Source organism: Hydractinia symbiolongicarpus, chromosome 8 (genome assembly GCF_029227915.1).
Source record: "Hydractinia symbiolongicarpus strain clone_291-10 chromosome 8, HSymV2.1, whole genome shotgun sequence".
Taxonomy (NCBI): Eukaryota; Metazoa; Cnidaria; class Hydrozoa; order Anthoathecata; family Hydractiniidae; genus Hydractinia; species Hydractinia symbiolongicarpus.
Genome location: NC_079882.1, coordinates 9246071 through 9261881, shown reverse-complemented (window position 1 = coordinate 9261881; position 15811 = coordinate 9246071). Strand labels below are relative to the sequence as shown.

Sequence of the window (15811 nt, the reverse complement as noted above, 5' to 3'; positions counted from 1 at the left end):
TTTTTCAATCTTAAAAATAAATTTCTAATATTCTATATAAATATATTAACATTAGACTCAGGCCAGCTGAGTAATTGAGTCACATAGTCTTCATACATATTCCTCAATATGCATGACATCCAGTACATTTAACACAAGCTTATTTCCCCTGTCGAATTGAAGTTTCGTAATCACACTATATAAAACACAAATTTAAGTTAGGATATGTAAAACAGAATTTTACTTGAGCGAAATGCGAAAAAATATAAGAACACTCAACCTCTTGGTCAATGTATAACTTCCAGTATTTCCCAGCAGTTGGAAATTGTGTAACGAGTCGTTCATAAAGATCTCTGGCTTGATCCACCGGATAATTCTAAAGAGCATATCAATAGTGAATTTAAGTGGAATTAGTTAATTTAAGTGGAATTACAAGACATGACAAAAACAACAAACACATAATTCATACACATACCTGTGCTTCACGGAGCAATACACCCCATGCATCTACATCATATGGAGTCTCTAGAAGCAAACTCTCAGCCTTTCGTCCACGTTCTGATAAATTCCATTGTGTTACAATAGACTCTTTCTAAAAGAAAATATAACATATAATATTTTGTGTCCCTCAGAATTAGCCAAATTGATAAAATAAAACTTTTAAAACAACAATGACAGTATAATAATAACATAAATCAGTAATGATGTAAGAATGAAAAGTGAAATCAAAAAAAAATTAAGTTAAGCTGAAATAATATTTTCAATATTCCTAAAACTAGAACTTAATTCTGAGCACAAAAATTTTACTAAATTTCCCCACAAGTAAAGATGTGTTACACCAGCTGGGATGATTATTTAGCATGAAGTGGTGAAAAAACTTTTTTTAAAAATCTTGGAGGTAGACTTTAAAATCAAATTTAAGTAGCACAGGGGTGAAAATTCTCTTGGTACAAAAGCTCAGTGAACTCACCCTGGTTTGAAATATTCATGTAGAAACATGTAACATAAAAAATTATAGTACACTGACCTTGGGTGGCATTGTCACTAAAACCAGTATATTTATCCTTGTATGTTAATGTATTGTCCTGACTATAAAATATATTAATAACAATATTTAAAGAATTTTTTTGGAACAATAAATATTTCAAGTAAACAATATAGGTCCTACATAAGAGCTAAGCAACAAAATTATATTGCAAACTGGCAGACAAGCAGGTCCATTTGAAATTGCAAACAAAAACTTAGGAAGACTGGGATGAGCAAAGAATCTAGGCTCAAAGTTTTACCTGAACCGCTTAACCCTTGCATTGTGCCCTGCATTATGATTTTTAATCATTTATACAAAATAAATGTTAACCTTATAATGAATACTGAGTTTAAGGAAGGTTTATCTTCTGGTTGGCAAGTCACACCCAAATATAGCACATGCTGCGTTTTTTTGTTAACAAAAATGTTTTCTTTTAGATAGCATTACAAATTTCGAAATTATGTGCTTCCTTTTCAAATTTCTATGAATTTTCTGGTCAGGAATAAAATCACCCACATGCAGCACATTGCTCTTTCAAATTAGCAATTAAGATTGCATGCCCAAGTTATCTTAAAATGTGCAAAAAAGCATAATAGGCATGCAGTTACAAATATACCACTATTTATCTATAATCTATTCCAGGTTGGCTTGGCAGAGCTGATGCAAGCTACAGATAGCACAACAAAATTAAGATGTGTGTGCAGAGGCGTGCACGTGCGACCACACACCTTTCTTAACTTTTTTAATGGTTTTCGAAACCAAATCATCCAAAAATATAAAAACTAGGGGTCAACTAGCTTTTAAGTCCAAACCAATCCAAAGTATGTGCTTTTGAGTTACTGAAGAAGACTAAATCTTAAAATTGTTAACTGGCAATTATAAAGAAAATTGGTACCAAAATAAAGAACCTGATGTCTAAAAGTAAATATTGACATAAAAAATAATATTTAAAATAATCAATAATTTAAGACATTTGCAGACTATAAAAATACAGTTTTACCAATAATTTTATTATATAAGAAGTGGTGTCACAATGTTGGTGTTTCTGGTAAAGCACTAAGTTTCATAACACGTTTTAAATTTTGCAGAAATGCTTTAGAGAATAACTTTACACATTTACTTCCTTGGGCACTTAACACACATCACATATTTGTAAAAATGTTACTGTGCAGATATTTGGTGTCGCTTCATCTTTCCATCATTAATACTTAACAAATGGTCAATGTTCATTCATGTGATTATGTGTTTGACACAAAATTATTGACTGCACTTGCTTTCTTCATTACAATTTTTCCCTCTTTTTCTTGTTTTTGTTTTAACGGAGGACAAAGTGCTGCAAAACTACCTTCTTTTTCAACATTTATCATTACATCACATATGTCATTAATATTGGTGAAATATCTAAGGTTAAGGCTGCATCATCTTTGGAAATTTCAGGTAGTCCAAATAAAAGTGTTTTACCACTGGATGTTACTTTGTTGTACCATCACCATGCAGAAAATTACCAAGACTCTCGAATTATATGTGACTTTGCACCAGCAAAAGGAAACTTTGTAAAACTCAATTCTTTGCTGACCCTGCATGTACTATTTATATGACATTATTAACTTTTGTCATGCTAACATTAAGTGAAACTAACTCCATTATAACTTCCCGAAATCATTTTAATATCTACCATCTGCAAATGCCAATATTTCATCATCTTCTTATAAAGCTACTAACTTTTCTAACTTTGCATTCTCTTTATCCAACAAATTTACTGTCTCACTGATAGTTTTAAAATCTATTTTCAAATTTTCAAATTGCTAAGAACACTTTTACTGATGAAGTATTTTCTATTATTTAATTGCTTTCTAATATACCACACCTGTTTTTCTAAGGAGAGTTTTTTTATTTTCAAATCTTCAAAACATTGTTTTATTTAAAGATTTATTTAAACTTTCCACATGACCATACAGTTCTTAAACCCCATTTTCTGTATTAACTCCACACGCCAGAGGTGTTAAAGTCCAACTGATCCCACTGTGATACATATTATATATAGCTAGCCACAGAACCAAATAAACTCATTGTCCAATGATGTAAAGTTCCAACTAAAGACCACATTACCAATTTCTTACATTCCTCCTACTTAAATAATAGAATTAATTATATAGAATTATATATTTTTTTGGTGGAGTAAGACCATTTGCCCTGCAAAACAAAGAATTTTCAGAAATTACCACCACATGAATTAAGAACAATTCGACATGTCGGAATTAGTGCAGCCATATTAAATTTTCCCACAAGTGGAGCAAGTTAGACTTTGAACTTCTGTTCTCAGTAGTGAAGCCTACATACAATGCCAAAATGGAGAGGCTCTTTTAAGAAATTTACATTTTACCTTGAGATGGTTTTCCATATGTTTTATATATCAGCATTGTATTTTAAGTCTTTAAACCTTGTTTTGTAGCAAAATTATATAATGTTCCAAAACATTCCAAATCCAAGGTGTAATGAAAATTCGCAAATTACCACACGACACAAGCAACCACCGACGGGTTTGGAATTTAATACTGGTACCCAAATGAAAACTAAGACGTGCAAGATAGGCGATAAATCTCTCAAAAGAGGCTCTTCTTTTTGGTACTACTTGTATGCTTTAGTCCAACTTGCACAACTTGCAGGAAAATTAAATATGGCTTCCCTAACTCCGAAAAGGCGTAGCTATAGAGAAGTAACCAATTAAAAAGTGCAGTCATTATTCTGACAACAAGAATATTGTAATGTTTCCTATCCTAACTTTTCCACCTTCCTGGTGGTATGCTTGGTCTCCTGGCTAGCCTGCACTCTGAACTGTCTAGCTATAGCTACTAGATAGCCCAAGGAAGGATTTCAAAAATAATTTTTAACAGTTTTGATAGTGTTAGCTGATGAAGTATGATTCTTACACACCTTGCATAGCTAGCTACTGGAAAAACCTTCTAGCTAGCTAGCTAGCTATAAGTCAGTCAGTCAGACTGACTACTTAACTTCTTAGTATTTTATGAAAAAATAGTTTACAAATAAGCCAGAAAATAGTTGGTTTCGGACGAGTTGCAACAGCTTGGCTACTGGAATTGGATATTACAAAAAACTGTGTAATGTTAACTTCTTAAAGTAGACTAGCTAGCTACAATGAACAAGAATATAAAATAAAGTAAAATCAGTTAAATAAACGCGTGCACTCATCCATTTTACTATCACGTTTCACCCCCGTTTGTTCGCCATTTTGAATTGAATAAATCAACATGGCTATTACTTCACCCTTCTTCCCTAAAGGAAGAGGGACACTTGGTCACGGAGTGCTTTTTTGACATCGCGGACGACTCCCAAATCCAGGCTAACTGAATTTTTTTTGGAATTATTGAAGACGAAATATATTCCACAGTAAGAATTGCGAGCTGTATCACATTAGAGGAGCCTACTTGTTGCAGCTCAACACATTGAAGAATGTTAAATCGTCAAAAAGCAACTTCTCGTTTTTATTCTAAAAGATTCTAAAAGATACTCAATTACTAATCTGATATTTCGAAAAAGAATTCAGTTTTTTGACATCCAGTGATTGACCTGGGAACGAGGTTGATCCTTACTTTTACAATACTTTTTTTAAGTTCCAACAAAGTATATATAAATATATTTCTAGCATCTGATAAATAACGACGTTTCAAGGTCTTTAACGAAGAATCGTAAAATCCTAATGAAAATCACAAGTACTCATACGTAAAGATTATCACGACACACTAGTAAAATCTGCTAAAAGTCAACACTAAGTGCCTGTTCCCTGGCACAGGCAACATCCATTGAATGCATTGTTGCGTAAGTGGGTGGTGTTTTTAATTTGGATTTTTTGACTTAGCAGTATTTTCACCTGTCGAATCCGTTTTCCCCGATTTTCGAAATAGAAATAGAAATATATCGTACTTCTCGCGATTTTGCCAGTACTTATTCATTTTTGTGTTCCAAAACTGGATGATATGCTAGAAATAAGTTTTTGATGAAGTCACACGAAAAAATAGTGACATCAACAAGAAAATAATTATGCCCATTTATTTCTTCTGTCTCATACTATAATTGTGTCAAGTTTTATGTCATAATGAGAAATTATAAACAATGTGCACATTATGCCCCCCCCCCCCCCCCGCATCAAAAAGTTTATACCAACTATTGTCTTAAGTCTTAAGTGCCAATTCATGGTCATTACCCTAAAACCCTAAAACAAAATAGGCGAATTTGGTTACATTGCGGGACACCTTTCACCGAATATTTTTTTAAGGTTCTGATAGTGTCCGCTTTATAACAGTTTTACTTGTCGTCTAAAATTTCGTAGATACTACGAAAAGCGTTGCTTGTGTTTAACCATTAAGGTCTTCTTTATTTTTGGCAAGTATATGGTACTATTATAGCGTGACAAAATGTTTCGTAGGAGATGTGGCTTTTATTAAATATACATTATCAAAATTCTTTTTCCTTTTTCCTTATTTGCAAAAATATAGAAGATGTGTATTTACGTTAATGACTGTGCTTTGCATTAAAAATTGTAGCCGCGTCTTCTTACTGTTTCTTTATTTTGTTTAACTGAAGGACTGTCTTCATTAATGCTATAACGTTTTAATTGTTGTGGTAAATTATTTAAAATGTGCGAACAACACTACAATAAGTCCCTTCTTCCAACAATTCACCTTTGAATAAGCCCAATCCTAAAAATCAATTCCGAGAATAAGCCCCAGGGGCTTAGAAGCGCCTGGCCTTGTAGTTATGGAGTTCGCTTCGTAATCACAAGGTCCGTTGTTTGGTCCACAGCGCGGGCATGTTTAGCAAGTGTCTTTACTACAGCTACGGGTCAACCCATGCCATGTGAGGGAAATTGGGTAGGTAATGCTGGTGTATACTTGATGTATACATCCCGAACACAGGACCCACATTGATAACATTGGTTCAAACACTAAAGTGGCTATATATTGTATGAATATTGGGAATAATAATGATAATAAATAATACGGTACAGAAAATCCACACATTGTATCGAAAATATTGTCTTCGTGTAAAGCTGTCACAAAATCCTAATAACAATACATATATTCGTAGATAAATAGGAGTTAGATTGATATAAATCTGATATAAAATAGGGTTACAGAACTGTGAAAAGATGTTTGCCTAGATGTTCCATAAATATTCAAGAAACAAAGACTAAAAATGATAATATAGATTCTTCAAAAATACAAAACAAAATATAAATTCTTTAAAAATCTTCAATATTAACTCTATTTTACTACTCGGAGAATCGAGATTGTAGATTTTTTATGTGCTTAACAATCATCCCGTCGCTAAACCGCAGCAATTTTCGCAATCATTAAATTTTGCTGTTAGGAGTTTTATTCAGGAAGCGCAACCGGACTGTACAAATTTCTCTTTAGCAAAAAACAACAACACAATACAACAAAAATATATATTGAATCTTTGGCGATTCTTTAATATAAACTCTATAATACTCTATACTAGAATTTGCATATTGGGCAATTTTTGTCACTAAAAAAGATATAAAATACTGCTACTCAAGAAATCGACATGATAGATTTCCTACGTGTTAACAACCATCCCGTCGTTAAGCAGCCTAAGAAAAGTTGGCCAATTAACACTGGTTCTATGTTATTCGCAAATCTTCCGGCAAACCCCGCACCTACAGTGCTACCAATCAGGATAGAAACTTCTAAAAAACTTTGAGCAGTGACAATCAAATCTTTGGGAACAGTCTTCCCAACCTGAGCTACCATTAGTACTCGAATGCAAGGTGCTATCAAGATGGTTATATACATGTATATCACGATTCCAAGATCACAGACGAATGTATCTTTTCCAAAAGACTGCATAGTTTCCAATAACAACAAACCAACCGTATTAAAGATAACAACGGTAAGACCGGATATATAATTTAAAATTTTGTTTAGAAAATACAAATAAATATTCAAACTTAAAGTTGCTGTTAAAATGATAGCTGTAAGACCACGTGGTTGAAAGTCGTAACACTGATAGGTTAAAACAGGCAAATAGACAACATGAATCACTCGTGCATTGTGGAGAAGAAGTGTATGCAATGATAAAGCCATATAATTTTTATTCCGTACGAGTAATTTTATATTCTTCCAATACTCCCCATTTATTATTGAAGTTGATTCGTCTTTCTCTTTAAAACCTTCCTCTTTATGTGGTACTGTATCCTCTGGGAGTAGAAAAACACATAACAAGAAGCATATTGTATTACACAAAACAACCAAGATGATTGGTACGTTTCCTTCCCATATTCTCCATCCTCCAACTTGAAAATCAACATACGGTAAGGCGAACATCACAAGAAGTAAGCCTAATATCGAACTTGCGTACCCAGCGCGGTTAATAAACAAAAGCAATTTCGAAGATTTGTTCCCTTTTTTATACGAAGACAAATCAGAATTGACCACAGCCACGTGACCCAGCGCACTACCAATGAGAGCTTTCCCTATCATAGGAGTTGCAGGTGTAGGTATCAAATAAATGACGGCTGCAATCGCTGATACAGCACTGAATACAACTAGTGATTTCTTATAACAATGCTGTTGATGTGAAATATAGCCGATAGTCAACATGCTTAAGAAGCCAGTAGCTGAAAATAATGAGGCGATGTAGCCTTGATATTCGTTAGTTTTTCTGATGCTGTTGTGCATGATATCCAAGAAGTAATAGTATGATGTGGAGGAGAACATGGAGAATCGAAATGCTCGATGTATTGCTAACGCGCTGTACACAATAAGTTTTTTCCTTGATATTTCACCTGTCGCCATGATTGTGCTAGCGACTCGACAAGATGTATCAAATAATGGTATTTTGCAACACGATTCTTGTTGCATTCAACAAAGTGGAACAAGATTAGTGTCTCTTGAGAGTAAATGCGCTTAAAAATTCATTTAATTCAAAATAGAAGTTATGTTGCGTCCATTTTATTTTTATCAAATAATCAAATTCACAAAGGGACATTCTAAATCAATTTTAAAAGATTTTCGTGTTGTCTTTTCCCAGGCGTGGAATTTGCAAGAGAAAAATATATGTGTCATCATATTCTTGTCCCTAGTCTTGCCTCAGAGTATAGCTTTGAGAACAAAAGGCCAACAAAGAAGGGATATGTCACCTGTGAAGAAAACATGTTATTAGTAACAAGGAATTTCACATGCTTGAAAATTAACCCTTGAAACGTAACAGAATATGTTCGTGGGTTTAAAAAAATTGCGGGTTCGCTCATCGTACATATACTGGGTGTCAGTTTTTCGCGTCCGTTGTATAAATTTCAGTCATCGCTATTCCGCACGATGTCGACTCGCACTACAGAATACAGTTACATTTGTGTTAAAGTAAAACTCGCTGATGGCTACGGACACCTGTTATCATCAGTGTTTCAGTTTTTTCTATCTCGAGTTTGCTTAGACAGAATCGACCATAACCTTGTTTCATATTTTGCGGTGGACAAATTAAAATAAAATTTAAAAGAATTAATTTTAGCGTTTTATATTAAACAAGTATTCTAATATAATGCTAGGGCAAAAAAAGGGTTAAATTTACGGTTAAAGGTGTGATTCTGAATTCACAAAATAAAGAAATCGCGGGATTTTTAGTGCGAAAAATCCTGACACAACTCCTCTTTGTAGGTCCAGCTTGAGGTATTGATCTTTCGTATCAAAACATGTTTTCCTTGGCTTACACAAAAGTTACTGTGATTGATGTTTTTCACGACGACTCATATTAATAAATACGACCCCCTTGCAACCTTAGGTGTGTCTTGTGAAAACTAATTCCGTTGGTGACTTGCGCCAGTTAGGATAACTATGTTTGTTCTTTCCCAAAACATATTGCTATATTTTTTTATCGTCTATTTTTTATAATGGAAGAAGTTGAAAGATGAGTATTTCGGAATAAATAAAACACGAAAATTTTGTCATTTTTAGAATTTTTTAGCAAATGATTTATAAATTTTTTTTTTTTTTCTATAACCTTTTTTTCATTTAGAAAAGCGCACAACAGGGTGTATAAGGAAGCTACTAGTGAAAAGTTTAAGCGCGATTACGACAGAGCTGATAATTATTATGAATTGGAATTATTATTATTGAAATTGTTTACCAAGGATAGCCTCTTCAGTTCCTATTGGTATTTGCTGTCAACGAGGGTCCTACAAAGGGGTCTAGTGCATTTAAAGCTCCCATTCGAGCTACGAAAGTTGTGCGAACACAATAATCGCTAAACTAGGCAACAGCCTAAGATATCAATCCTATTCTCATGCTAAACGCTAAAAAGGATTGAAACCAAATCCTCCTGCACTGAAAATGAACGCTCCTACCACTACGCTACCAGTCGGTAACCAATGTTCGTACATCTGTTTAAAGTCAAGTGATATATGAATATGAAAATAAAAAACATCTACAAATATTACGATTTTTATATTTTCTATCTTACTGAAAATTGCGGAAGTATCTTATACCGGATGTAGTAGATTAATGAGTAATGTATGTAAAAAGCTTTCACCATCATTTTTGTTATTGTTGCTACATGGTCATTGTTGCAAAGAACGCATCCACAAATAAATACTTCTATTGAATAACAACCAGGCTAAAAGTTGGAAGAATTAAGAAATTGCCAGAACGTTTATTTATAAAAAACGGTAGTTCCATGTCCAATGTAAGATTGTTTCTTAAGAATAGTGTAAGTCAAGAAATTGAAAGTTCTTCTAAAGTCTTAATTTTTGTACTTATAGGGACTACGAAATGATTCAATGAGCTCAATTTCTGCAATTTTCGAAGAATGGCGTGTAATAAACAAACCACTCAAAAGGTTTAAGAAATCATGCACAGTTTATAACCACACAGACGTCTACGCAACCTGTTATAAATAATTAATTTTTCATAATGAATTTGATACTTTTTTATTTTTATTTTTTTTAAAAAAATTTCCTTTAGTATTCTTTTTGGCGGCAAAATAAGCTACGGTCTGTAAAATATATTAACTATCAATAAATCGAAAGTTTGTTTCGGCTGGGGAACAGGGACAATACGAGGAGCTGTATTTGTTAAAAGATGCTATGTTAGCTTGAAAAGGGAATTAATACTGCCATTATGTACAATAAACTGATATGTTCCGATGCAAAATTCCAAAGGATATAGCTATAGATAAGTTTTTTTAGACCGAATACATCATGGAAATTTAATATATGTAGGGATGTTTTCTGTCATTTTCAGTTATATTCGGATGCCCAATGTGATATTTAAGACGATTTAAGTTGTTTATGTCCTCAGTGATCATAGACTTTTTACCCACATTAGCTCGACTTTCGTGTGTGTTACCAAAGTCAAAAACCAATAGCCGTTTCGTAACTCTTTAAAAGCGAAAGCATCTTGTGGTTGTTTTGTACCCTTCATACAAGTGTTTTGTTTTCCTAGTTGGAATATTATTTGCTCGTCACAAGTATGTCAGCCCCGTCAATACTTAAATTGGCAGAGGGTCGTGTCGTAGATTTCTCTTGCCTATTTCACAAACTGTGCCACAGAAGATTGCTGGTCCTGGCGCTTTAATTAAAAAAGTTTTAGGCGCGAAAAAAATTAAACAAAATCAACCCAAAAAACCAACAAATCTTAGTTCAAAAACATATACTGATAAAAAATTTCATGCGTCAAAGATTGCAAAGAAACAAAAACATTTTAAAATTTACGTCAAACAAAATAGTCGAAACACCTCTTACTCATGTTAAGAATTACAACCGGTACAATCGGTAAATAATTGGACTTTCTTTCCCTTGTGTCGACACAACCAGTCTTTTATACTTTCGTCTGTGTGTGACTTTAGCAATTGCGATATTTCTCAAAAATCTTTGATATCAGCGTAATCAACTGTTTAGTTTTTATACTACTCCACACAATTTATTTTTCATGTGTGATAAACTTGAGCGAAGCGTAATACATGCATGAAAAGTCGCAAGAAGCATAATAACTTCACGCAAAGTCGAAAGAAGCGTAATGACTCTACGCAAAGTCGAAAGAAGCGTAATAACGTCACCCAAAGTCGAAAGTAGCGTAATAACTTCACGCAAAGTTAAATAAAGGGTAATGAATTAGCGCAAAGTCAAAAGAAGCGTAACAACTTCACGCAAAGTCGAGAAAAGCGTAATGACACGCACGCAAAGTCGAGTAAATCATAATACCTTCACGCAAAGTCGCGAGAGGCGTAATAACTTCCCCAAAAGTCGAAAGAAGCGTAATGACTTTACGCAAAGTCGAAAGAAGCGTTATAACTGCACGTAAAAGCCATTAATTACTTATTTCATGAAATTTACTGAGAATATGGAAATAGCTTTCAGAGAGCAGGAACAGTCGAACCTTTTTCTCATTTTATTATATTTTGTCTAATTCTGACCTCTTATCCGCGTTTCGAAATCATGCAATGCCAACTGCAGTTTTTAGGAACTTTTTGGAACTATTAATGGAGTTAGCTTTAAGAGATACGTTTAGCCTCTTTTTGTCTGCGTCGACTTTTGCATTAAGTACAGTACAACATGTATTGGTCATAATTCTAAATTCTCTATTGTTTAAAACAGTAGATCTATTGTTTTTAACCTGGAATCCTAGCCTGATATTCTTACAAAGCTTATTGCTATAAACGAAAAAGGGTGTACTAAGCAACGGAGACACATGACTGCAAAATACTAGCTGTGCAATCTACCAAATTGATTAATATACCACCTTGGAGTGCTTAGCTACACATTCGTACAAAAACAAGTGCTTAAAACAAGTACAAGCCTGCATACGTCAGGTTTGCCTAAATAATTCTTATGGGAGCGAAGAAAAAACAAAAACAGATCCAATGACGTAACATGTGGATACCGTTAGTTATTTTGCCGTTGAATCCACGTCACTAATTGGCTTTCTATTATGTAATTCCAAAAGAAGGAAACAAACAAAAAATGTAGCAAACACATTGTTTTTTGTTTATGCTTTCGCATCGTTACGTTTAAGGCTGGGATTACTTACGTGTGAGTAACATAGGGAAACCGGAATTGAGAAATAGGTTCCTTATATAAGGTGGAAGAAAAAAGTGTTTTACAAAAACAAAAAGCTGTGGATATCAGTAAGTGAAAAGAAAGAAGAAAAAGAAAATATTTCAGGTAAGAGGGGAAATATTCTTCTTCTTTTACAACCTCGTCCCCAGGGCATCTTGTATCTTTTCTGACCCCGGGACGGCGATACGAACATATCGCCGTCCCGGGGTCAGAAAAGATACAAGATGCCCTGGGGACGAGGTTGCTTCTTTTATTCTTTTGCAAGCTATAAAATGGTATTATTAAAGAATTTAATTTTTTTTTTAGCTAAGATGGCCGCTCGATTTTCCACTGTAGCAATTTTTTTATTGGTCAATTTTGTATTGTTTGCTCACGTGATCAGTCAGCTTACACGATGCAGGCGAAATTGTACCACAATGTTTAATCAGTGCATCAATACTGCTAAACAACAATCCAGATACAACTTTAAAATTTGTTATCAGGCAAAAACAGCATGCGTAAAAGCTTGCTCCAATAATGGACAAATTCAGCAAGTTTTTAACTTCTGCGATGGAGAATGTTGAACTCAATTAAATGGAAGATGGTGACGAATAGGATTTGAGATGGATAAATCTTTGGGTTGGTTGTTTACCTACTAAAAACTATTTTTAATACGAAATGTTGTGTAAATAAGATATTAACCCTTATTTTTTTTCTTGGCTTTCCTACTACTTTATTCGGAAAAACTTTGGCCAGAGAAACTTTTAAAAATGGCCATTCGCGAAAGTTGATTCAGTACAAACTTTCTAAATTGTCGATTCGCGAAAGTTTATCCACTAAAATTTAAAAAAAATTTGTTGGTTTTAAAAGTTATTTCTTGACTCGCCCTCACTTGGCTCGCCCTTCTGATAAAAAAGAGAGACAACTGGCGCTGGGAACGAATTACTGGCGAAGAAGACGATGACGACGATCCGTGGGAGCCGGAAGAAGACGAGCCTATAAATGTGTTTGATCTGTTTTGTGATTTTAACGATGAATCCAATTTGTAAATAGAAGTTTTTACATACCATTAGAAAGAAAATTACATCGTTAAAAAACAATTTTCTATCATAAGAAATATAGGCCACATTTTTTATAAGAACATAAAAAATCACGAATCGCAAAAGGTTATCTCGCTAGAACTTTCCAATTTCAGATTTCGCGAAAGTTTATCTCGCAAAAATTTTTTTATTTGTATATTCGCGAAAATTTATCAAAAAAATTTTGCTAGTTTTTGGATTCGCGAAAGTTTCTCTCGCGAAATTTTCTCTCGCGAAAGTTTCTCCGAATAAAGTATCACGCGAATGATTTTATCCTGATGTTAAATATAGTCTAGTACAATAACTGAACTCTCAAAATATGGTAACATTATCATGGATAATAAAAATCACATGGGCAGGTGGCTCAAATTAAGGGCATTCCATTTTTTACATGACAGTGACTGCTCGAGATTGAGAGATGCTTCACGAGTCCAGTGCTCTGACAGGCGATAAGCTAAGACTCATCGTTCGAATAAGTCATAAATAGAACTTCGTTGCTCTATACTATTTCATGCACATCAATTTTCTTCTTTTGTTTCTCCTTTAAATATATATCTGCGTAACAAGCCACTTTAGTGTTTACTGAATTAAGGTCGATCGTACAGTTTTTTAAATAAATATATTCCCGCCAATTGTTCATGTGTATTTTACAGAATATTTTTTTTTTTTGCAACTGGTGTGCTTATTAAAATGTTTGAGAAACGTTTTTTCTTAAAAAGTATAAACAGAATGATTATTACTTAAAACACAGGTGATAACAAAGAAAAGTATGAAAAAAGAAAACCGTGACAGAGAATATGAACGATACTGAATACATATGCGACATATTCGGTGTGAGAATAATTCCAACCAAGGCGTATTTTATCCCTCTGGCAATTATTTTGTCCGCACAATGTATCTCTGCAATATTTTTCAACTCTTTATTTCTACTCGCCATGTTGAAACAAGTTTGCAAGACAAGCGTTTCTGAGCACCTCTTCATGATGTTGGCTTTTACGGATATGTTAGCAGCTCTTGCTGTGATGCCTGGATGGGTTGTGCAGATTGTTGAAATCCTATTTGCAAAGCTTTATTGCGTTCTCCCTACTTATCTTCTCACTGCTGGTTACAGCCTCGTTCTCATGTCGGTAACAATAATTGTCCTAATCACAATCGATATCTATCTATCTATTCTTCACCCGTTTTTGTATCAAAAGTTTGCGACAAAAAGCAGATACACGTTTGTGGCAATACTTATGTGGTCCCTGTGTATGGCTTCAAGTTTGACTTCAAGCATTGTTTCATCACGTTGCTGGCAGAGATATGAAGTCATCGGGGCTCTTCTTACCATCCCTGTTGTCATATCCATGTTTTTGATACATTTTCGAGTATACAAAGAAGTTGAAAAGATCCAAAAGAAAGGAAGTGTGAATGAGTTGAAGAAACGAAAAAAGATAGGTGTTCATAAGCGATCTTTGGGAATGGCTGTGGGAATATTAATCACTTTTGCGATTTGTTTTATTCCGTTGGCTGTTTATTCCATCTATGTTTTGATTAAGGGGAAAACAGCAGAGTTGGTGACCTATGGAATGTCAACGGTATACACCATAACACTGCTGAATTGTGTGTTGGATCCGTTCGTATACTATTTCAGATTAACAAAAGTGCGAAGGAGGGTGAGCTCTATATTGTCATCAAGACAATCCAATCACTCAACGGCTGCATGAAACAATTTTTCCAAATCACAGGTTATTTAATCGAAATTTAAGTTGAAGGGCAGATAAATATAGTACTGAATTACAAAAAACATTGCATAAATGTTTCACAGAAAAAACGATGAAAATACACACAGCTGCGAATTGTTTCATTAGTAACCAGTCCTTTTTAAATATTTTTAATTTTCATTACTTAATATTTAAAGCAATATTGTGAAAGTAGTTTTGCAAACAAAATGTTTGCTAACTTATATCCAGTGTTTGTTGATCAACTTTCGTTGAAGTTCTTATCAATATTGACGTTGCTTTTCGTTTTGGTTATCTTAATGGTATAATTTTGACACGCACGTATGATTTTTTGACTAAACTAAATCGACGAAATAGTTTTCATAATACCCTTCCAAATGCAATTATTTTTCAACCCGCGAAAATAAGGACCCGCAACAATTGGTGCTACATGTTTCTTATAGGCCCGTGAAACTCTAAAATGAGGCTTAAGGATGTCTATGAAAACAACTTTTTCAGGCTCAAAATATGCTTAGGGTTATGCTTAATGGCAAAAAGATTTATTGGAATATGCTTATGAAAAACACATGATGGGCTCAAAATATGCTTATTTGAAAAAAAATTGCAGATATTGCATATTTTGAACATCAGTAATTACAATTTAATTCTTACTGCTCACGAAACAAAAAGTACAAAAAATTCACAACATTTACTTAGGCTTCACATAATGCTTAGCATATGCTTAAAAAATGACCAAATTTAAGGCCACGGATGCTTATAAATGCGATGCTTATAAAAACATTTATTTAAAGTGCGCGGTCTAAAGTAGTTGCTACACACGTAATTCCGACTGATTTAATCGAAAAATTATTTAACCGCGAAATATTATTCCTGTTCACATTCGCAAAAATTACCACCCCCGAAGAAAGTCAAGAAATAGCAAAAATTCGCAATTTTT

The 15811-nt window shown here is 33.8% G+C and overlaps 2 protein-coding genes across 3 annotated transcripts in view; one reads left to right on the top strand and one right to left on the bottom strand.

Moving 5' to 3' along the window:
• LOC130655540 (cleavage stimulation factor subunit 3-like) overlaps positions 1-15811 on the bottom strand; it is a 58341-nt gene that overhangs the window by 7856 nt on the left and 34674 nt on the right. The window contains exons 1-4 of one of the 2 annotated variants that reach the window (XM_057458313.1): positions 4453-4495; positions 1007-1068; positions 455-571; positions 260-355 (exon numbers count right to left, since the gene is read on the bottom strand). In XM_057458313.1, coding sequence (XP_057314296.1) covers positions 260-355; positions 455-571; positions 1007-1018 — 225 coding nt within the window. In that variant the 5' untranslated portion in view covers positions 1019-1068; positions 4453-4495. Of the gene's footprint in view, positions 1-259; positions 356-454; positions 572-1006; positions 1071-4452; positions 4496-15811 lie in introns of those variants that run through there. The other variant, XM_057458314.1, reaches the window with a different exon arrangement.
• LOC130655542 (platelet-activating factor receptor-like) lies at positions 12408-15430 on the top strand. Its single transcript, XM_057458318.1, has one exon. It carries the CDS (start codon positions 13951-13953, stop codon positions 14857-14859), a length of 909 nt encoding a protein of 302 aa, XP_057314301.1. The 5' UTR covers positions 12408-13950; the 3' UTR covers positions 14860-15430.